This window comes from Echinops telfairi, unplaced genomic scaffold (genome assembly GCF_000313985.2).
Source record: "Echinops telfairi isolate 266 unplaced genomic scaffold, ASM31398v2 ScPeMD7_9;HRSCAF=40, whole genome shotgun sequence".
Classification (NCBI taxonomy): Eukaryota; Metazoa; Chordata; class Mammalia; order Afrosoricida; family Tenrecidae; genus Echinops; species Echinops telfairi.
Genome location: NW_022103906.1, coordinates 85,436,601 through 85,459,368, shown reverse-complemented (window position 1 = coordinate 85,459,368; position 22,768 = coordinate 85,436,601). Strand labels below are relative to the sequence as shown.

Below are 22,768 nucleotides of genomic sequence, written 5' to 3'. Positions count from 1 at the left end.
ACTAAAAGACCTCTTAAAGCAGCTTTTCTCGGTGCTATTGGTTAATGTGTACTATACAAGCACTTTACATACTAACATACATCTAGAAGCAGCAGAAAAGCTTGTATTATTATGGAATCACATGCAGATATGTATCTGAAAGGACGGAATGTGTTGGTTAACTCTTAGTAGGATAACTATCAGATGAGAAGTTAAAATGAAAACTTCTTTCCTCCCTTTTCAGTATTAGGAAACAATAATCCCCACACTCCCAGGAAAAGACTGTTCAATAATTCTGACAATAAGTTACTGCCAGAACTAGATTTAAACTTATTTAACTGATCAGTACTTTTCACTTTAGTAAATGTAGCTCTGAAAGCAAATAAAAATCAACAACAGCCTCAAGATCAGAAAGTTAGCTACTTCTTGTGAACATACTTCTAAGGCTGACATCAATCCCATTCTTGCTGCTGTAACCCACTATAAACCATGCTTAAACCTGATTCACTCCTGTCCTCTAACCAATCCATCCCTAGCTCTTCTCAAACCCCTACATTAAAACTCACTGCCATCAAGCCAATTCTGACTTTGGGTTTCCAAAGTTATAAAGCTTTCTCTCATGAACCCATAACCAAAAATCAGCAACTGTTTTGCTCAGTAAGTCTCTAAATGACCAGCACAACTCTCCTTTACTCAAGTGAACAAAAAAACTCAGTTTTCGTTTTCCACGTCAGATAGGATTACTCTTTCTCACCTCCTCAGCTTGCTTATACCTTTTTAACATTCCCAAATATTTGAGGTTTGCAATAATTCTAAAATAGAAAGTAACCAAACTATATATACAAGGAAGAGTTATTGCTTAGGTTTCCTCCTATAACATTACATCAGAAAGAAAAAATAAATAAAAACAAACCTTGGAAACTTCTGTTCTTTTGGGATATTTGTTTTTCCTAGGATTCTCAAATTGCCCACATTGACAGACAAAGCTTCCACCAAAAAATTAACATGCAACAGGCAATAGTGAATTACCTGCTAATGTTGCTGCTGCAGCCAATCCTGCTGCAGTATATGGATCAGTCCCTGGAGGAGCAGCACTAATAATATATGGATTTGGCACAAATGCAGCAGGAGCAAGACCAGCTGAAAATACACCTGCTGTTTATAAAAGGGAGAGAAATAATGAATAAAAATGGCAAGTATAGTTTTCCTCACTAGATACAATATTCCTACTTTGAATTTAGGGGTAATATTGATACTCTGGGGGTAGAGTTACAGGGACAAATTACGTATATTGTCTACTATCTGACCTTGGGAATGTTACATTACTTGATTCTAAGGTTTCTCATTTACGAAATAATTTTAAAAGTTTATCACGAAATGTTAGTATCTATTGTCTTATGGCATTTTTGTGAGAATTCAATGTAATATTGAATATAAAATGACTGTAGAGTACCAGCATATAACAGTTAATAAATGTTCATGTTTTGGTTCTTCTCCCTTTGAAAAAATATCTTGACATAAACTTTGAAGAAGCACTTAAGATATTCTTCCAAATTCAGGAGATCTTCAAAGACAAATAAATAAAAATAACTCTAAATTTAGAGTAACCTGTCATAAGTAGTTATTTATCCAATCGTCATTAAACCACAATATGAGGTAAGTATTCAATAGTGAAGGAAGGTTATGAAGAAAAATAACTAAGTTGCAAAAAGTCACATGGTTATTTAGAAGGAATGGGACACAGATTAAAATGGTCACACAAATCTATCTGAGTGATAAAATGACTCCAGCACATTATATCACAGTGTCATAGTCCTAGTTGAGATACTGTTGGTATTGTGAGACATAGCCATAATAGGGAAACTCAGTAAAGGCTATACAGAACCTCTGATTAGTTTTGCAACTTCATTTGAATTTATGATTATTACAAAATAAGAATTAAAAAACCAAATCAAATGAAAGCCCATCAACTTATTTTATACCACATTTATCTACAGAAGGAATACAATTGTAATAAGAGTTGGGAGGGGGAAATAATAAAACATCATAAAATGGATACCAGAAACGTGTATCTCAATCAACAGTAAAGACTTGCACTTAATTGGGGGTGGGGGTGTAGGGGAGAAGCAAAACACAAACCACTACTTCCACCTAAAAAATCCAATATCGATACTCTATAGCATGCTTATAACTGCTGATTTACATGATCCCACCAACAAAAATTAAAAAATAAAGCCAAGCTCACTGCCATCGTGTTGATCGCAAATCTGTGTAAGCAGGTTAAAACTGCTCTTATGAAGTTTCCAAGACTAACTTAATTTTTAAAAATACTTTTATTGGGGGCTCTTACTTCCCTTATCACAATCCATACATTCCTCCAGTGTCAAGCACATTTGCACACCATTTTCAAAGCATTCTCATCTCACTTGAGCCCCTGATATCTGCTCCCCATTTCCCCCCACCCCCACCCTCCCAAACCCTTAGTAATTATTTTTTCCACACCTTACATCATCCTCCATCGCCCCTCACCCACTTTTCCATTCCCCTGGGAGGGGGTTCTAGATTGATCCTTGTGATCGGTTCCCCCTTTCTCCCCCCACCCTTCCCTAATCCTCCTTTATCTCTACTCTCCTTGTTGGCCCTGAGGAGTTTATCTATCCTGGATTCCCTGTGTGGCAGGCTCTTATCTGTAGCAGTGTGTATGCTCTGGTCTAATCCATTTGTAAGGCAGAATTGAGGTCATAATAGTGGGGTGAAGGAAGCACCAAAGAGCTAGAGGAAAGTGTGTTCCATGGGTGCTATACTGCACCGTGACTAGCTCATCTCTTCCCTGTGACCCCTTTGTGAGGGGATGTCCAATTGTCTACAGATGGGCATTGGGTCTCCCCTTCCATTCACCTTGGGTATAGTTTTATTCTGGGTCTTAGATGCCTGATATCTGATCCCGTCGACACCTCGTGATCACATAGGCTGGTGTGCTTCATCCATGTGGGCTTTGTTGCTTCTCAGCTAGATGTCTGCTTGTTTATCTTCAAGCCTTAAAGACCCCAGACAGTCGCTATATCTTTTGATAGCCAGAAACCTAGCTTTCTTCACCACATTCGCTTATGCACCTATTTTGTCTTCAGCGATCGTGTCAGGAAGGGGAGCATCACAGAATGCCAGATTGTTAGAACAAAGTATTCTTGTGTTAAGGGAGTACTTGAGTTTAGGCTAAGGTGACCAGATTTTAACATTGGTAAAGCAGGACACCATTGATAAAACTCATATCCTGGCGAAATAGCCACATGACAGCCGAAAACTATACCCTAGCTTGTCGTGCATTCTTTCGAAAAATCGGGACTTTTTAAAAATGCCACGGGACACGGGACAAATTGTTAAAAATCGGGACTGTCCCGCCAAAAGTGAGACATCTGGTCACCTTAGTTTAGTCCCAATGTCCATCTGCAATCTTAATTCTTAACATATAGATATGAGTACATAGTTTGTGGTAATCAGCTAATCTGGTGTCAATTTAAGGATTAAGAGTGTAGGGGTGTAGTCTAGGCTCTCAATCTGGAGATAGCTAATGAAGCTTCTGTGGGCATGGCCTTCTGAGAATTCTGGAACTTCTTCCTTGGAGGTGAGATACACTTCTCTCTCTCTGCTACTCCCTGGGAGACATTGCAGAAGACAGGTCACATGGATGCAATCAGACCTTGGAAGCTGGAGAAGCCAGAGAGAGAGGCCTGTCAGCACTGAGATGCTTACAATGCCACTGGACCCAAAGACTTTCTACCTACTGGCTTGTGATTGTCCTGCATTTGGCTTCATTGCATGTGTTTTGTAAGTCTGAGGAGGACTTTATGGATTGGTATCGGACATATGGGCTAATATTGGACTTATGGCCTTGGACTGGACAGGGATGTTTTCTCAATGTTCAATTCCTCTTGTATATAAATCTCTGTCTTATACAAGTGTGTCCATGGATTTGTTTCTCTAGTCTACCTAGACTAACACATAGTTCTATTCCCCTCTCATTATTTATATATATATATATTTACTTATGTACATGCCTGTATTTAGGCCACTATAAATGTCCTTTGCCTCCTAGTTCTTTCCTCTATTTCCTTTTTACTTTCCTCTTGTCCTACCATCATGTTCGGCCTTCATTCGAGTTTAGTAATTCCTACTGCTACATTGTCCTTGATTGAGCACCCCCCCTCCCCATCATATGGCCTTCCTTCCATTGATTTCACTTGTTGTACCTTTGTCCCTGGGTTGTTTCTTCCTCCCCTTCCTTTTCTCCCACCTCCCCTTCTCCCCTAACCCCCTGGAACCATTGGTCCTGCTCTTTTCATCTCTGCATTATTTTACCCCACCTACCTTATCTAGACAGTCATGCAGATACATTACTAAGTGCAAAAACCAGGTAAAGCCAAATAAAACAAAAAAGGAAATCAAAACCAACAAAACAACAGCAAAAAACAAACACAAAACAACAATAACAAAAAGAAAGTTACTGACAAAATGAAAACGCCTATAAATAGTTCAAGGTCTCTTTGTTGGCCTTTACAAGTGTTTTCCAGTAGAGTCTGATGGGGTGCCACATTCTGTGTCCCAAGCCTATTTTTGGTATTCGCCGGGGGCTTCATCACTCTGCTCCCCCTGCTGCTCTGCTGCGTGCCCTCAGTGCCTCGCCCCACCATGATGGTGCCAGACCAGGCACTATTCCCACATTGTGCTGTCCCCTGAGGCGCCATGGTTCAGTGAGGGATGACGTGTCCCGTGGTGGGGCCGGCCCTACGGTCCTCCCCATGTGTTGTCTGCTCCAAGCAGGAACATCGTCCTTGGGGCTTGGTGGGCCAGGATCATGACTCACTTTTTACAGGAGTAGAAAGTCCCAACTTTCTCTTGCAGAGCAGCTGGTGGTTTCGAACTATGGACCACCTGTGGTTAGCACCCAACCACTACACCACCAAGGTTCTCTTAATTTACATTAAAGAATAAAGGGCAGAAACCACAGAACTTAATGATAGAAGAAAATATTAAGAATTTTGTCTTGGGATTTCTTTTTTCAACGAACTTTTAAAATGAAAATTCTGACTTGATAGTGGTCACCAATAACTATGCATTGAATTCCCAAATGTTTGATTCTCTTGAAATTGAAATAAACAATGATCGCACACAAAAACCACTTCTGAAGATCTTTTATCAAGTTAACTTTGATTTAAACATAACACAAATAATCCGAAATATTTCTCTACTTAAATTTTATACTGTCACATAATCTGTGACACTTTGAAATCAGTGACATTTCAAAAAAAGTGATTAAGTATCACCAACCACAAATTTTCAAAATGGTTAGGTTAAAATTTGGCACCTTCCAGGCTATCAGAAAGAACACTGCCTGGAGTCCTAAGATACCGTAAGGGCTTGTCTTAAAACAAGCAAACCATGTAAGTGAGGCATCCACCAGGCAGCAGCACAGTAGCCTGTGTGATCCAAGGGTTGTTAAAAATAAAATCCAAATCTCGGGGAGGGAATGGATACCAAAACTTCAATTCTGAACACCTAGTTTGCAGAAGTATGTGGATGACAGTGGAAACCCAAAATCCAGTTATAGGGTGACCCTCATGGATTAAGCCTTCAATGAATATCATCTTACCATAGTCCAGGGATGTAAGTAGCCTTACTATCTGACAGAGAGCACTGTAAAGTCAATTCTGGAAAATGTTAACTTAAAATATAAGTACCTTATAATTTTATCTAGATTTTGACCCATTTTAAATTTGTTCCAGTTTTTTATATTCCCTGCTCTTTCATTGAGATTTTTCTCTTTGATTTTGCCATTGTTGTTGGCTTTTTTTGTTTGTTTCTTTGTTTTGTATATTTTTCTGTGTATGAAATTCAGGATAGGAAAATCTATAGAGACAGTAACTGGATTAAGAATTACCTAGGAGCATGACACGGGAGGTTGAGGGGAAATAGGAAGTTAATAACAAGTATGAGAAAGAAACATTCTAAAATTGGTTGTGGTAATGATTGCACAACTCTTTTAAATATGATTGAACTATTGAGTTGTATGATGTGTAAATTATATGCCAATAAAATGATTACAAGTTTATGCTTAGCAGAAGACAACCAAACTCAGCTCCTTGGAATATAGGGAAATGAAAGATTTATGATGGAGCCAAATATTTCCCATGATGACACATAAGTATACCCATAGCTTAACTTCATTGTTCATATTGACTGTGGCTTCCGTAAAAGGGCTAATACATATCACGTTACAAAACTTTTGTTAAAATAAGTACATACAAAAATAAAAATACATTTTAAGAAAGTCTCAGCAAGCTAACTTTATTCTACAAGCAATTTTTGCACCAACAGTTTTGGAACTTTTAAATTGGGAGCTTATCACTGACCATTTCTCCTTTCTCCAACCACCAAAAATACTGGATATTTAAGCCTATTGATTAAAGCCTATTTAGCTTATTGATTAAAACTCACCTCTTGTTGAGTACATGGTAATCCTTCAGCCCTTTAATTCCTACCCACCCCACTCCAAAAAAGTCATCTAGTATTTGGCTTTCTAAAAGTTTGACTACTATCCTGAGTATACATTAGTCAGAATTAACTCTATAAGAGGAAACAATTAGCGTCAAAGCACATATTACATCTCAATATATTATTAACATTAAGGAAATTTGAAAAATACACTTCTTAAATTTGTAGAAAAAGGAAAATACCCTACCTAAAAGCATCATCTAATGTGACCACTAGTTTTGCTGTTGTTAGTTTATTTGTTTTTGTATGATTTTTACTTAAAATCTGAGTTAGGTAAATATATAGAGACAACAGTAACTAGAGTAATAGTTCCTTAAGGTTATGGCCGAGGAGGCTGGTGGATAATGGGTACAAGAATGAAGAAAATGTTCTAAAATTGATTGTGGTGAGAATTGTACAACTCCTTTTATTTTTTTTATTTTTAAAACATTTTATTAGGGGCTCATACAACTGTTGTCCCAATCCATACACACATCAATTGTGTACAACTCCTTTTAATAAACTATTGACTTGTAAAAGAAATAAATTGAAAGATACATGCTTGAAAAATTAAACAAAAAAAATCCATCCTATACCAAAATAAATAAATAAAAATTTGGCACCTTATCATTTGATCTACTTTTTGACCCATTTACAATTTGTTCTAGTTTATATTGTTTTCTGCTTTTCTATTAAAGTTTTCCTAGTTTGTTTTTTTTAAAAATGTTTTTCTGTATACAATATCTGGAATAGGTCAATCTATAGAGACAGTAACTGGATTAATGGTTCCTTGAGGGTATGGCAGGGTAGGCTGGGGGGAAATGAGCTTTTAAAAATGAGTACAAGGAACAAAGTATTCTATAATCGACTGCGGTGATGATTAAACATCTCTTAAGATCAAGGAACTACTGAATTTTATAATTTGTGAATTATATGCCAATGAAACTGTTAAATTAAAATATATATACTTTAACACAAGATTTCTCAATAGTCTAGTATAAATGGTAACTTATACTTACCTATATGTGGTTGCTGAGCTGCAGCTAATGCATATTGCTGCTGTTGAGCTGCAGTTAACTGCTGAACTGTTAGTGCATTTGTCCTCTGAAAAAGCTAGGAGGGGAAATATTTAGTATAAATATTAGTCTCAAACATTTTATTTCTAATTAGAAAGCTGGGAAGAAAATTCTATTAAGTATTTATTTGAATCACTTTATATAACATATGGACATTTTACTCAGCAAAGTATTAAGAGGAGCTTCTTAAAGAAAGGACATGCTTTACCTGCTGCTGGGAATTGTAGTCAAAAAGGCCTACAGTAGCTCCTGAAGAGTCCATTGGTACCTGATTACCAGGATAGTCAAACTGTAAGGAATCCAGGCCAACTTGTTCCATGGCATCCAGATTCTGAGTTTCAGGATTTGAAAATTCTTCAACAAGAGGTTTATTCGCTGTTGGATTAGGAAGAGATCCCAATCCTTCTGGGGGATTAGTATTGGGGCCTAGGCGCTCAACTACTTCAGTTGGAGAGGCTTGACGGCTTCCAGGAGTGCGACTACGGAAAGAAAAGTAAAAAAAAAGTTATGAGTAAATGTAACAACAACAACGAAAAAAGAATAATAATAAGAAGAAATCATGAAAAACAAAATGGTGATAAACTACAGATAATAACATACCCTGGGTCACTAAGCATTCTTTTTTAATCACATCTTTCCCCTGTTAAGGTTAAGAGCTGATATTAACCAAATAAAAGGCCATTTGAATAACGGGAATGAAAAAGATTATGAAGTGGCAAATTTACAAAGGAACTAACCAAAGACCACCAACACACTCCTGTCCACCAGCATATATACTATTATGCTGTAGCATCTGAATAGTTAAGGGGAAAAACAGCCACAAGAAATTACTGTGGCCTTCGAGGTCAGAGATACATGATACAAGTAAAACAAAAGGGACTACCCTATGACAAAAAGCTGACTTCTCACTTTGTGTGATAAATATGTAAGTATGAAACAGTTCCAGTTTCAACAATCTTCACATGTATCCTTTGAGAACACTATGTTCACCACCTGGCTATGTCTTTTAAAAATTGGATTTGTGCACATCATTTTATCTTTGTCAATACTCCAATTTCCTTAATAAGGAGACTGAAGAGATGACCTGGTGATTTCCACTAACAAGGACACGACTTGTGAAGTCCTCTGTGATAGCACTCTGAAGACCAAGAGAGCTGCCATCGAGTCAAGTGGAACTCAGTGATCTTTTAAGACAGAGTAGAAATGCTATTTAGGGTTCTGGAGACTGTGGTTATTTACAGCCCACTTTTTTGTTCTGCATAAATACTTTATAGAATCCATTCCGTAGAAAGTAGTTTATTGTTCTGAGGAATCATGCTTATAATATGTTCAAGAATGTGTACGTTAAGTAAATGGAAAAAATTTTGTTCTACTTGGCTTTTAATATAATTGCTACATAAATAGGTGATCTGTTTAGAATATCACAGGCCTAACATTGGGATATATTTCCTAACATTAATAAAGCATTGTACATATCGAAATTAATTTATGTTTTATTTAAAAATCAGTCACTGCCATCACAAATTAGAAGTTTGAACTCCTTCCCATTTTAATCATACTTGTTTTCCTTGTAAGCATTCCAAAAGCTTATTTTTCATTCAGAAGGTATGTGAAGGAAAAAACCCTGAAAGGGTTGTTTTTAAAATCAGCCAACAGTCCCCCCACCCTCAAAAAGAGTGGTGCTTTTTTCTTGCTATAGTTAATGGTGTATTAACACTTCAAGTATAAAGGTATGATCCGATGGTTGAAAGTACATGTCCTTGACTATAATGCCCACTAGGTAAAAGCAAAACAAAAAAATCATAATAAGGTTCTCAAACAAAATGAATAGCTTTAAATTTATTTATCAAGAGAGGTTTACTGCTTTTGAATGCTTTTTTACAAACTGTAACAGATAAGAATTATATTTTTAAAAGATTATTAGCCTGTCTTTTGATTAATAATGACAATATATGTAAAAGTATACCACCCACCATGAACCTATATTCTTCTGAGTCAGATTCCAAGGTTCACAAGATCTCAAAGAGTTTTTTTGGAGGCACGGGCTCCAAAACATCTAACAATGTACAGGAAATCAGTATGAAGAAACAGCTCCATAATAATTAAGACTTCCAACAGAGAATGTTGAACCGAAAAGCTATCTTTTTGAAGCTTCAAATATGCTATCCACTTGCTAATTGCAGGAACACTACGTATTACCACAAATTTGTGTATCATTAGAAAGAGTCTGGTCTTAAGCTGGTTTTGTCTCCTTTCTAATTTATAGGTTATATGGGGGTGGGGTGGGAAGAGGAACAGGAAGAGGAAAACTCAATAGAAAAGCATGCTTAAGGATAACCCCAAGTAGCACTTGCTTAGCCAGGGGGAAAAGCAGAGATATCCTTATAAAACAAAACAAACTCATCTGAATACATGTTCACACAAGGTACAAAGGGAAATAAAACTAAACTGGAAAATGACTAAATTGCAAATCCCTAAAGAGAGATGCTTTTCATCTGGAGAAAGTAAAAATCTTACTTAAACTCTTTGCAATCGGCATCCATTCCATTTGGCAAACCTCTGCCATTTACTTTAGAATCACCATCCTCTCCTGGTTTAAGATCTCTGTTTGGGTCCTCCTCAAATGGAGAAGCCTTGCCCTTTTGATCTCCTTTCTCAGGTCCATCTGTTTCAGCATCTCTAGTGCCCTGAGGAAAAAGAATCTGTTTGATACTGAGTATGTAACAGAACACAAAAAAGGTACCATTAGATGGCCTAAAACTACACTATAGTGCACATACACAATAAAAGCAACAAGTCTTAATTTCATAGTCACCTAATTAAAAGCCAAAATATTTAGAACAATCCAGTGATTTATAACAGAAGGTTAAGTCAACCTTAACTATAGCGGTGCTGGAAAAGCAGTAACACCACAAATTAGACTAGAATTCTAATTAGTGCACAAATGACTTCGTAGAACACATTTTGAATTTTAAACATCCTTATCTTAGATAAACTAATACCATAAATAAGCATTTTTGATCTTTTAAAAATTATACTTTTAATCCAGCATGGTTTGATTTTTTGCAATGTAGTTATCCTCAATGCATTCAAGAAGTAAATAAGAGCATTAATAGCTCAAATTTTTCCTTTAGCTCCAGGCTAGGGGACAGAAGTAAACTGACTTAAAAGTGAAGGTAATATATAAATAACAATTATTTCTTTACTCAAAATACTTACAAAAGTTCCCTTCCTAAATCGAGAATCCAATTTTTCAGCAGGAGAGGAACTTAATACATATTCTACCATGCTCACGCCAAGGCCTCCACTTTCTGATCGGGGAGACAGTATTGCATTTACTTCACTGTTTCCATGAAAACCCTGTCCAATTCTTCTCTGTACCGTAATAGGCTGGGACACTGAATGGTCTGTTTGGGAGAAAGAATACCATTATATACTTACTTTTAAGCTAAACAAAGATCTTTTTACATAAATTAAAATAAGACCCTATTACTTTAAGTGTTAAAATGATCTTTATAAAAAAGCTGTTTGTTCTAAACATCTCTGGAAAATACAGCTGAAAAGCCAATTAGGAGCAAACAGGTAAAAGCAAATACATTTGGGCCCACCCTTGCATATCCTGTGCCAATTCATCTCATGGAGGGTCTACCTCGTGGTCGGCCTTGTTCTTTTCTCAATCTTCCTCGAGTGATTATTAACTCTTGACGATGTATCTAAATCTAGCAAGTTAAATAACGTTGTTGTGATACACGAGGGTTTCAATAATTTTCAGAAGTAGATCCACTATGCATTTATTCCTAGTCTCACTTAGTCTGGAAAGTTCACTGAAACATGTCCAAACATAAATGACCTTGATAGTATTTCAAATACTAAAGGCATACATAGCCTTCCAGCATCACAGTAACTCTCAGGGAAGCAGAGTATACAACAAATTGACATGGTGGTATGGTTTCATTGTTATCCTTAACTTTGTACTGTTCGTTTGGTAATTTAAAACAGATTGGTCAAGTTGCTTAAACTTAGAAGCAGGATAATCAGGCCTTTGACTAGCCTGAATCTCCCAAGCTTTCAGTAAGGAGATGAGCATCTGCACTGCTTGCAACACCTATGAGCACAATTTGTAAATCACGGGCTCATTTTCCCATTTTACTAATTAAAAATATAATCATTAAGGTGATAAAACTATTAGAAGAATACAGCTATGTCCTTTAAAAAACACGACCACTTTTTATATATGCTTTGTTTTTTTTGCCATAACAATTTCTTAGATCAAAATCTCTCCTCCTACTTACAGAGCACCATAACCCCTGCAACACTCTGCTGCCTTCCTGAGAAAGTGACTTCCTTTTGCAATGTGGCTGTAGTCTAATAATTTCTCCCGATCATGTCTGGGGTAGGGTGTTTTAAAAAACAACTTTGAATAACTTACGAGAAGTTCCCCATGCAGTCTCTCTCCATTCATCATCCCCAAGAAATATGCCTTTTTGTCCATCTTTTGTTGAATCATCAGGTTCCCAAAACTTTTTGGTTGGTAAAAGCTATTTAGGAAGAAAAAAAAAATTCCATTTCAGTTTTATTTTAATTATTGTAATTCTATTCTATTTGGTCTAAGGACCGCTAAATAGGAGAAAGCAAACATACAAGTGATAGAAGAACAAGTAAATTTCCATGCTGATGAAAATTCAGTTACTTATTTACTAATTTACCTCATCAGTAACAACTCACAAATTCTATTAGGTACCGGCTCTAGTAATTATAGATGTAAGAATTAGTCAAAGCCCACTTTTTCTTTACTATAATTCTAAAATTATCTCATTGTGTCACATTCTTTATAAACTTCAAAAGGCTTATTGAATTTCTTATTCAAAAATAGTTCATAAACAAAAAAGTCTACAGGAATAATGGAAAAAAACCCTTTCATTTCCAAGTAGTGTCTTTTTTTGTGCAGCACTTTCTCTCATCCTACAGCTTCCAGCACAGAAAATATTTTTCACCCTAATTTCAGTTAATGGAATTAACGGTTACAACTCTAACTAGCTCTCAAATACTAAAAACTTGTCAATTCCAAATTAGAATGCTATAAAAACACAGAGGAAAGAATCAAGTATTTTTGAGATACCAATCTGAAATTTTTTTGCTCTTTCCTGTATCATTATATACAGTTCACAAAAATGGTGATGACACATTCCCTCAGTGATTACTCAGAATGTATACACATTTGGCTAACTCCTATTTATTATTTTATACTTAACCAAGCCTCCCCTGGGAGACCTGCACTTGAAAAGCACAGACTGGTTTTCTGAGACATTCATTTCATGCAAGCTTTTTTGTGACTCTCTAGTCTATAACCAAGAGTCTAGTTTTTCACTTATAAAATGCTCATTATAAACTCAAAAACTTCTCATTGCATTTATCACACTATTACCTGTTAACCTTAAGAATATAGTGATCTTGTCTTCAGAGGAGTTCACAACATGTAATAAACTAAACTATAAAAAAAAGTAATTTAGTAACAACTGAACTGAGTCCTAAATGTAGATAGAGATGGAGGGTGAAGGATGAGGATGGCATTATTGTAAACCATAAACAAAGCCAAAATTTGAGAAAATGTCGGTGTGAACCATGAAAGAAGAGGATAAACCACTGTGGGATGGTCAGAAAGTGATGCTAGTAAACCTGAGTCAATTATGAGGAAGCTTAAAGCCATGGTCAGGATGATGTTGGCAGTTACACTGAGAACAGTGGGAAGTTGGTAAGAGTGACATCAGCATGTTTTTGAAAACTACTCAAAGGCAGTAAGAACAACGGATAGGAAGGAGAGTAAAAAATAGAGACAAGGAGACCACTTAAGAGAATTACAAGTCCAAAGGATAGCACACACTGAAACAGGATACTAACAGAAATAACAACAAAAATATTAATATTAAATGGATATGAGAATGTTTAAAAGCATCAATAAGTTCTGAATACAAATTTTGGGGGAGAGGGGCACAAAACAAAAAGGACTAAAACTTTAAAATTTGGCTAATAAGGTAGTAATAGTGCTGTTGACCAAAAGCAAAAGCCAAAAAAAAAAAAAAAAATTTTTTTAGAGAAGTAGTAAACTGTCTACTCTAGTTCTCCGAAAGGGGACAGGTGTGAATTTGGTCATATTCCAAATTATAATTTATAAAGGTTTTTGCGTGTTAGGATTTTTCCTAGACTGTTGGATAGCTAGTTAAAGGACAGACATTTAACAATAATCTGCTTTAACAAAGATCCCAGGAAATAAAATGTTTCCCTTTTCTTACTTTGGCATTTGTCTGCTTCTTTAATTCATTATAAGCGAAGTAGATAGTTACGTAAAATGTAAAGCATCTTACCGGACATAATTGAACTTTCATTTATAGAAGAACCTAAGCTGATCCCTTTAAATACTACTATGTAAATAAGCCATTCTAGGCAGAGAAGTGCTTTTAACTAATACTTCATGGAGGAAAATGTTTCAATATCAGCATCAGATAAAAAACTCACTGTCATCGAGTCGATGCTGACTCAAGAGTGACCCTATAGGACAGGGTAGAACTGTATGTTTTTGAGACTTTAAGGGAGTAAAATGCCCCATCTTTCTCCCGGTAAGAGGCTGGTGGTTTCAAGCTACAGGCCTTGAGGTTAGCAACCCAACCCTTAACCACTAAGCCACCAGGACTACCATTGACATCAAATAGGAATCTTAAAATAAAGACAAGTCACAACCAGTACCCCTGTAGTATGTGAAACAGACTAATCTTCTGAGGTAGTAGAAACAACAGAATCTGTTTGAGTAGACTGTGTCTTCCAGGGTTAGAGTCTGTATAGTGCATTGAGAGACCATTGTTTGAATATAAAGTGCACAACTCAAAACAAACCAACACAAGCACTTACCAAATGTGCCTATTTGTTAGCGCTGTTTTGCAGACATGTATGAATTACCATGCACAGAATAAAATCTAGTAGTTGATAGACATTTCTCTTATCAAAGGCCTTCACCAACATTCTAGAAACCGCTGTGAGAGCGTAGACATCGATTTCAAATACTTTTAGAAAAACTACTAGCTATCATCAAGAACAGGTTAAAATAGACCAAATATAGGATAAGATAAGAATATACAACAAAACAAGCTTAAAGAATTAAATAATACATTGACTGGAACAGTTATGAAAATAAATATTTGCCCTGGAGACTTTAGTAGAAATGGGAAGAATATTACAGAAGGCTGAGATCTTAAAGATCTGTAAAATAAATGATCTAGTATTATTTCACATTACTTTCCTAATTCATAAAAGCTCAAATGCAAGGTCAAGCAACTCAGCATTTCTCAACCTACTCTTCTGCCCTTCAACTAAAAAAATAATTGAGTGGACACACAAATTCATTCCCAGGCTATCCCCAGTTTTCTCCTTTAAGAAGCATTAATGACTTGCCCTGTCTACCTCCACAAATGTTACCATTCTTACATTCAACATTTAAAAAAAGGGGGGGGGGATATCCCCTAGTACACAGTCATGCTTACAGTTAAAATATTTGTCCAGTGTAAATTGTGCAAAATCTGCACAAATCACCAAAATAACAAAATGTAAAGAATTAAAAGATTAAGGTTTCACATAACTCATTATCCAAATCAGGGGCACTTTTCAGAAAGAGGGTGCCACAGTAAAAGATCTGTGCATGGACTGTCCCAAGGAGATCAGGATATATACGCCATACTATCCATAAAAGGAGTACATGCAAGACTGGTATAGATGCTAATAATAGACTAGCACTTTCCTAGGCACTATCTTTTCTGTTTATATAAAATACCAATAATTTTTCAACCCAGTCCACTTCCCCAGATCTTCTCCATTCCTAATGTCCATTAATATAATTGCAAACGTTGATTAATACTGTTAATTCTAATGGTAATTAAGGTTGGAAATAGACACTTGTGAAATCAAAGTGCTATCATATGACTATGAACCAGCTAATTAAAGTTCTTGAGCTTTATTTTTGTCTATAAAGATTAAGAAAACTCTTGCCATAGAGTGATTATAAGGCCATAATAAAATACTGGAAGTAAATGATTTGATACAGCCTCTAACACACACATACCAGACACAGAGACACCAGGTACCCTACACTATCAGATGCATGAATTCGTTATTATAAAACATTAATGACAAACTGCCTGTTTGACTAGCTGGCTATTTCAAACATCTGTAATTGCCTTTCTGTCCCAGTCAGTTTGGATATTTTATGGGATCATGAAACCTCATTACTTATTAGTTATAAAGACCATTTGCTTATACAGTCATATTTTGCACATAAGAAAACAGAACCAGAGGTAAAACAAACTGTCCAAGTTTAAATACATGATTAATAAATGGTAGTATTAGGATTTGAACCACTGTTTATTTCCAAGGCCAATGTTCTTACCAATTAATATCTTAGAAATTTTCTAGTTTTAGAATACTATTAGGTATTTAATAATAAAAGGTAAGATATATCACCATGATATTCTTCCCATATAATGGGACAATCTATAATAATGGATACAGACTAAAATAGGATTGTTGAGATAGGGAGACTAAGGATTGCGATAGAGATTATATAAACAAAACTATGGCCTGCTACTTAAATACTATTTAATACAGGGTATTCCCATGATAGCTATTTTAAGCTCACTGGAGAAACATATAAAAATTGTTCTAATATATTAAAAAGTCAGCCATATGAGAAGTCATATATTAGTGAATGATCTCGTAAAAAATCCCTGTCTCCTTACTTCGCTAACCAGTATGTTTTCACTTTTCAAAACCACCTTGTTGTTTGCTGTTAGTTGCCATGAAATCAATTCCAATCCATGGCAATGCTTTCTGTGCAGAGTGGAACACAGTACATAAATATTTTTAAAGGCTATTGTGTACAAAAGAGTACATTATCTATCCTCGTAAGCTATAAAAATACTCCCAAACTAAAATACATTAACTCAAAGTTAAACTCTAGGTTTTGTGAAGAATTCCAGATAGGGTCTCTTTTTATTTAAAAAAATAAATGGGTAACTAGATACATTGCATCCCCAACCACCTGGAGAGAATGACAGGTAAAGGTATGTGCCTCTGAAGTATAGATAGTTAAAACCTTACCCTGATGAAGCAGAGTACAACCTCCCATCATTCAAATTTTGTTCCTTTTAAGCTTCCAGTCCCCCGTCCTCCTAAAAATATCCCAAACCAAACACAATGCCACCAAGTCTGTTCCAACTCATAGCTACCCCCCAAATACGGTTTCTGAGACTGTAAATCTTTAAGGGAACAGACAGTCTCATCTTTCTCCCAAAGAACAGCTGGTGGCTTTGAACGGTCCAATTTGCAGCCAATGCCAAACCTCAGAGACCACACTAAGGCTCCTGATTTTCAGTCACATGACTTAATTTAAGCCAAAAGGCCTTTTGACAAAAATGTTCTATCAGCAAGACAATGGAAAGGAGTTTATGAATGAACAAATACAAACCCATTCTTATTATTGGGTTAACAACTATCTGGAAGAGATTGTTCTTCTATTGATGGGCTACTGAAGTCACCTTGAGTCACAAAAGGCAGTACATTTGAAATCAGTTCCATGTATAAATGCAATGCTATATACATTAGTGAGCTATAGAGACTTAAGAGATAAGTAAAAATATGTCACTTTTTAAACGAAAAGGCCTAGGGCAATCCATTAAAAAAGGGGATTTTGCATTAAAAAAATCAACAAGCAAGTTTAGAAAACAAGAGCCAAAACTTGAGGCTGCTTTTCATTTATTCCAATGAATAAATCTGGGATAAAACCAAAAAAACCTCACCTGTCTGGAAAGGAGGAGAAGACTGGTGAGAGAGAGACAGGCAAAGAAGGAAATCCCAGAAGGTTCCTGCTGCCTGTGAGATGAGGAAAGATAGAAAGGCTTGTGGGAGAGAGAATCCAGAGACAGAAATCTGAGGTTTCTTAGCTATCTCTTAGAGGTAACAGTAAATTAGTGAATACCAGCTTACTTCAATTTACATTCTATTCAATAAAGGTCATAGAAGCACTATGACCTGCTGCTATCCACCAAGTAGCAGTAAGTCTAAACCCTGGACACTTTTACTATCCATATCTGAGATTTCCATGAAGAAAGCCTAGGTTTAAGCTTATTTCATACTATTCAACCCAGCTCTTTCCCAAAAACCTTACACACACCCCATTCTCCCACCCCAGAACAACAAATCCTTTCCAATTACATTCTGACCATGACAGTTTTTGAACTGCAAAGCATTTGAAGTTGCCAAACGCTATTTAGAAAGAAAAGAAGAAAGAATAAACTTGTAACTATCTTTGCAATTTAGATCTGGGAAGTAAAATGCAGAGGGGCTTAACTAGAATTAAATAGCATTGTGATTCTATTTGCTTTTAAATCAATCAACAACTTCACATTTGTCAGAGACCAGAATGCTGAAACCTGGTTCAAACTTGCTTTTAAGATACTTTATTCTACTTTCTGAAGACCAACAAAAACAAGCAAGAGCCTGGAAAAGAATGAAAGCCCATTATAACTCTTAATTCCCCCCATAATGAAAATAATGCCTAAATCGCTGCTACACTACAGTGAAACCAGGTTGTATTTTGTTTGAATTTTAAAAACTTATTCCCTCTCTCAAATCTGAGTGCCTAGAATTTTACCTTATGTACTAGACTAACAAGTTTATTTTGGTAATACTTAAGCTTAAGCACCTTAACTCACCCTTAAATCAGTCCTCTGAAAATGACAAACTCTTTGGACAACGCTGTTCTGTAGAAGGGGAGGGTTAGCTAGCTGCAGGGTGCCCTCTTGTGGCCCAGAGGAGTGACTGGACTCTTTTCCTGCATCTGAAGAGCACAGCATTGGATGGAGTGAGTCTCATGAAGGTCTAATCTACCGAAGTAAAATAATCTCCGGGAGCAAGCAGTTAATTAGTTACATGTCTTAGTCTGGTTCACTGTTACCTTTCTATTACCAAAGTCCACACTAGTTCAGATATTAGAGAACTGACAGAGAGGTGACCACAGGGGTTATCATAATCAGTTTTCTAAATATGTATTAGGTATATGGAAAGCTAAGTATCTTTAGATATCTTACACTATGTAATAGTGAGGTTAAATGGGTGTCCACCAAAAATATAGATTAAAAAGATTTCTAAAATCCATTTTAAAAAGTAGAGTAGCTGCTGTGCGCTGAGCCTTCAGAACTAACAACCTACAGAGGAGAGAGACAAATCTAAAACTATGGCCAGTAATATAATATTTATAGGAACTATTTAAAGTCAGATGAGGAAGCAATTAATTTTACTGCAGCTAGCAATAGGACAACAGATAAAAGTCTTTTCAGTAGTCTTATGGAAGATTAGGACTCTACTAAGCAAAAAGCTATGGGTTAACAAAGACAGATTTTAGAAGCGAGAATAGTCAACAGTCCCACATAAAAACATCTGAACAAAGGTAAAGAATGTTTTCTTCTGAACAAAGTTAATTATGGCTCATTATCAAGATGCTTTAAACTATATGATCAAATCAGCTAGATATAATTACACTAAGAATTTTAAGTATTAGTGCCAAAAGTTAAAATACAAAATCAACTTCCCAAAAGTTTAAACTCACAACTAAAGAATTGTGTGGGCCAAGATAAAACCCAACATCATTGAGAGATGTAACCATCATTTTCATTTTCATGAATATTTACAGTTTAAAATTTTCAGTGGCTCAAAAAATCAAGTGAGGTATAAATTGTAAGTATTCATATATATATTTACCTCTCCCATTCCCCGAGGTTCTAATGCAAGAGCTTGAAAATCATGATTCATTTCATCCACAGATCAAACCTGTTGAATAACAAAACCAAAATTAGTAAGGTTATACATCCATTGTGGAAAGCGATGGAAATAGAAATAACCATACAACCCAGCAACACCTTGGCTGGGCATACACCCCAAAGAAATAAGAGAACATGAACAAATATATATTTTCCCATCTTCATTGCAGCACAGTTCACAATATTAAGAAGCTGGAAACAGCCCAAATGTCCAGCATTAGAATAAACTCTGGTACATACACACAATTAGATAGTATGCATCCCTAAAAACCAGCAATAAAACACCTCATGACATGGGTGGACCTGGAAACCATATGCTGAGTCGTTAGTCAAACACAAGGACAAATATGGTAGGAGTCCACTACTACTAGAGAAACACCAAGGTGGCGGGCAAGCTTTTGTCTCAGGTCATGTAATCTCACCCCGTCTTCCAGCATTGAAATAGTGAATCTGCCTAGTTCTTGTGTACATCATAGAAACCACTTCAACAAAGGACTCTTCAGCTCAGCTGGCATTTCTCAAGATGAGAAGAAAGGGATAAGACCACTCAGTTGCTATACAACACTGTGCTAATGTCACTCAAAAATCAACAGACACTCTGACAAAAAATTCAAGTTAAGACAGAAGGGGGTCACATATGTCTCAAAGAAGGTAATTACATTTCCGTTGGTAGGAAAACACACTGCATTTGCAGCCAAACAAAAGGCCTAATTAAGTGAATAACCTTAGTAAGAAAAAGCTCCTTAGAATAATCAGCCACACTAGTCCCAAAGGGCAGCGTTTGCCCAAAAACAAAGCTCGGAAGGCAAGAAAGGGCATCAATAGAACAGGGAACCTAGGGAGGAGAGCAGAGTGCTGTTACATAAAGGGGTTGCAACCAATGTCACAAAAAATGTGTATACATTGTTGAGTGGAAAACATATTTGCTCTGTAAACTTTCATCCAAACAACCATTAAAAAAACAAAAACAAAAAAAGCTACAGTATCCAGAGATTTTTCTGAAAAATTAGTTTCTTTTCCCTCAAACAAAAATAAAAGTATATGTTTCTCTCTTTCCATCCTTAAGGATTTATGTTGGTTTCTCCTGTCTTACGTGACCATGTGTTTTTGAGTCAATGGCTCTTTGCTTTCTACAGAACTGTTGGAAAAGGTATTTCAAAGATTAAATTATAAATAAGGTATAAGATACAAGCACACATAAAACAAGCTTATATATTATCAATTGACCCCCCAAAAAGGGACCAGCAGGTTACAGGAACCAAGCCCCCTGTTTTCTGTAGGTGAATCAATACAGCATTCATTAATTCAGTACTTGCAGCAACTTTTTAAGACATGACTACTACAAAGACTACTACAAATAGTAAGATTAGACTATTTCATTAGGTATTAAACTTATTGAAGAGTAAGGACTCCCTATTTTAACTATATTCTCAAAACCCTGTAGTGGCTTTAAAATATGACCCAACTGTTATATGCCTTAAGAGGGACAGAGCCTCCTGTGTTCTTCCCTACAGCTTAGTGACCTGCTTCTAACATGTTGCATACAGTGGGAATAATGGGCTTCCTCTCACTTAGAGGCATCCAACCACACATATAAGCCATTTTAGAAGTAGGTCATCCAACTCCTCAAGACTTCATATGTATGTAGCCTTTACTAACATCCTGACTGTAACTGTATCCTAGAAAAAGGTAGTGAATGTGGATAAGATGTCCAAAGTATGTGAGACAAGATCTCAATATCCTTCATGTTTATAAAGCATAATATTCTTCATTTTCTGGCAGTTCATGACATACTTACTAGAACACCACGTTTCAAATGCACCAATTCTTCTCTGATCTTCCTTAATCGTTGACTAGCTTTCACATACATACAAAGTTGTATCATGTGTACTGCAGGTTGTTAATGATGTCCTCCTCCAATGCTGGTGTTCCATTCTTCATATAATCTAGCTTCTCTATGGTGAAAGGATACAACTCTGCCATATCTTTCCTGATTTAAACCATACAGTGTCCCCCGGTTCTAGTCAAACAACTGTTTCTTGGTCTATGTATAGGTTCTGCACGAGCCCGTTCAGTGTTCTAGAATTCCCGGTCTTCACAATGTGACCCATAGTTTATTACGATCCACACAGATGGAATGCTTTTGCAGTCAATAAAACACAGATAAGCATCTTTCTGAAGTCACCTGACATCAATGATATCACTCATTCCACATCATCTTCTGAATCTGGTTTAAATTTCTGATCATTCCCTGTTCATATACCACTGGAACGATTTTGAATCCCATCCTGGAAAATTTTAATTGTATGTGATATAAAATATATTGTCCAATAATTTCCACTTCCTATTAAATCACCTTTCTTTGGAATGTGAACAAATACGGGATCTCTTTGTTGGCTGGCCACATAGCTGTCTCAAGCATAGCTTTCAGTTTAGGATGTTACTATTTAGTCATAAGAAGAAAGGAGAACAAAACAAGCAAGACAATGAAATAAGAATAAAATAAACATTTTCAACTCTACCGTAAAAACCTCTATACTGGACCAGGTAGTATGGCAGGGACCAGATCAAATGCAGGGATGCACATGGTAGACAACTGGGGAGGAGGTGGGGAAAGGGAACAACAACAAAAAAATGATGAAAATAAGGAAGAAATGGGTAGCGGGGCATGGGGCACTAACCCACCCAAGGGGAGGGTATTATCTATATCTCCAAAGGAAAAGAGGAACCAGACTTCAACCCAGTGCTCCAAGGTGTGAATACAACATGCTGGCGCGGAGTAGGGATCCAGTGGAGAGGTCTGGGGGGCTGGCCTCAGTCCCAAATACTAAGTGGATGCCTGCCCCTCCTCCAAGAAGTTATTTCAAAGGATGGCACTGAATCCGCAGCTCGGGGAGAAGGGTATATCTGACCAGAGCACACAGGAGCAGATGACGGGACAGGAGGAGACACTGGAGCACATCCTGGTCCACCAGGCCTTGAGGACCATGACCCCAATTAGAGCAGCCAGTCCACAGAGAGGACCACGTGGCCAGCCCCACTATGAGACATGATGCCCCTTACTGACCCATGGCCCTGCGGGGGACAACACCAGAGACACAGTGTGGGAACCGCCACACTGAGGCAAAGCACTGGGGGAGTGCAGTGGAACAGCAGGGGAGGGGAGCAGCAAGAAACCCAGGGAATGATGAGGGTGAACTTTGGGGACAGGGCTTGGTTCCCCAACAGGCTGGACTGGAAAACACTCTTAAAGGCCAGCGATCCTTGAACTAACTACAAGCTTTTCTTTCTTGGTATGTTTTAATTTGTTCTTCGTCAGTGGCTTGA

The 22,768-nt window shown here is 36.7% G+C and overlaps 1 protein-coding gene across 6 annotated transcripts in view; it reads right to left on the bottom strand.

Annotated features, from left to right (window-relative positions):
• Positions 1-19,451, bottom strand: part of PUM2 (pumilio RNA binding family member 2) — a 71,104-nt gene extending 51,653 nt beyond the window's left edge. For 4 of the 6 annotated variants that reach the window (XM_013006864.2, XM_004696054.2, XM_030884631.2 and 1 more), the window contains exons 1-7: positions 19,383-19,451; positions 12,013-12,121; positions 10,803-10,990; positions 10,101-10,270; positions 7,792-8,062; positions 7,527-7,620; positions 1,009-1,134 (exon numbers count right to left, since the gene is read on the bottom strand). In XM_013006864.2, coding sequence (XP_012862318.1) covers positions 1,009-1,134; positions 7,527-7,620; positions 7,792-8,062; positions 10,101-10,270; positions 10,803-10,990; positions 12,013-12,121; positions 19,383-19,433 — 1,009 coding nt within the window. In that variant the 5' untranslated portion in view covers positions 19,434-19,451. Of the gene's footprint in view, positions 1-1,008; positions 1,135-7,526; positions 7,621-7,791; positions 8,063-10,100; positions 10,271-10,802; positions 10,991-12,012; positions 12,122-17,422; positions 17,492-18,337; positions 18,463-18,801; positions 18,830-19,382 lie in introns of those variants that run through there. The other 2 variants (XM_045286913.1, XM_045286912.1) reach the window with 2 other exon arrangements.
• Between the last annotated feature and the right edge of the window lie 3,317 nt (positions 19,452-22,768).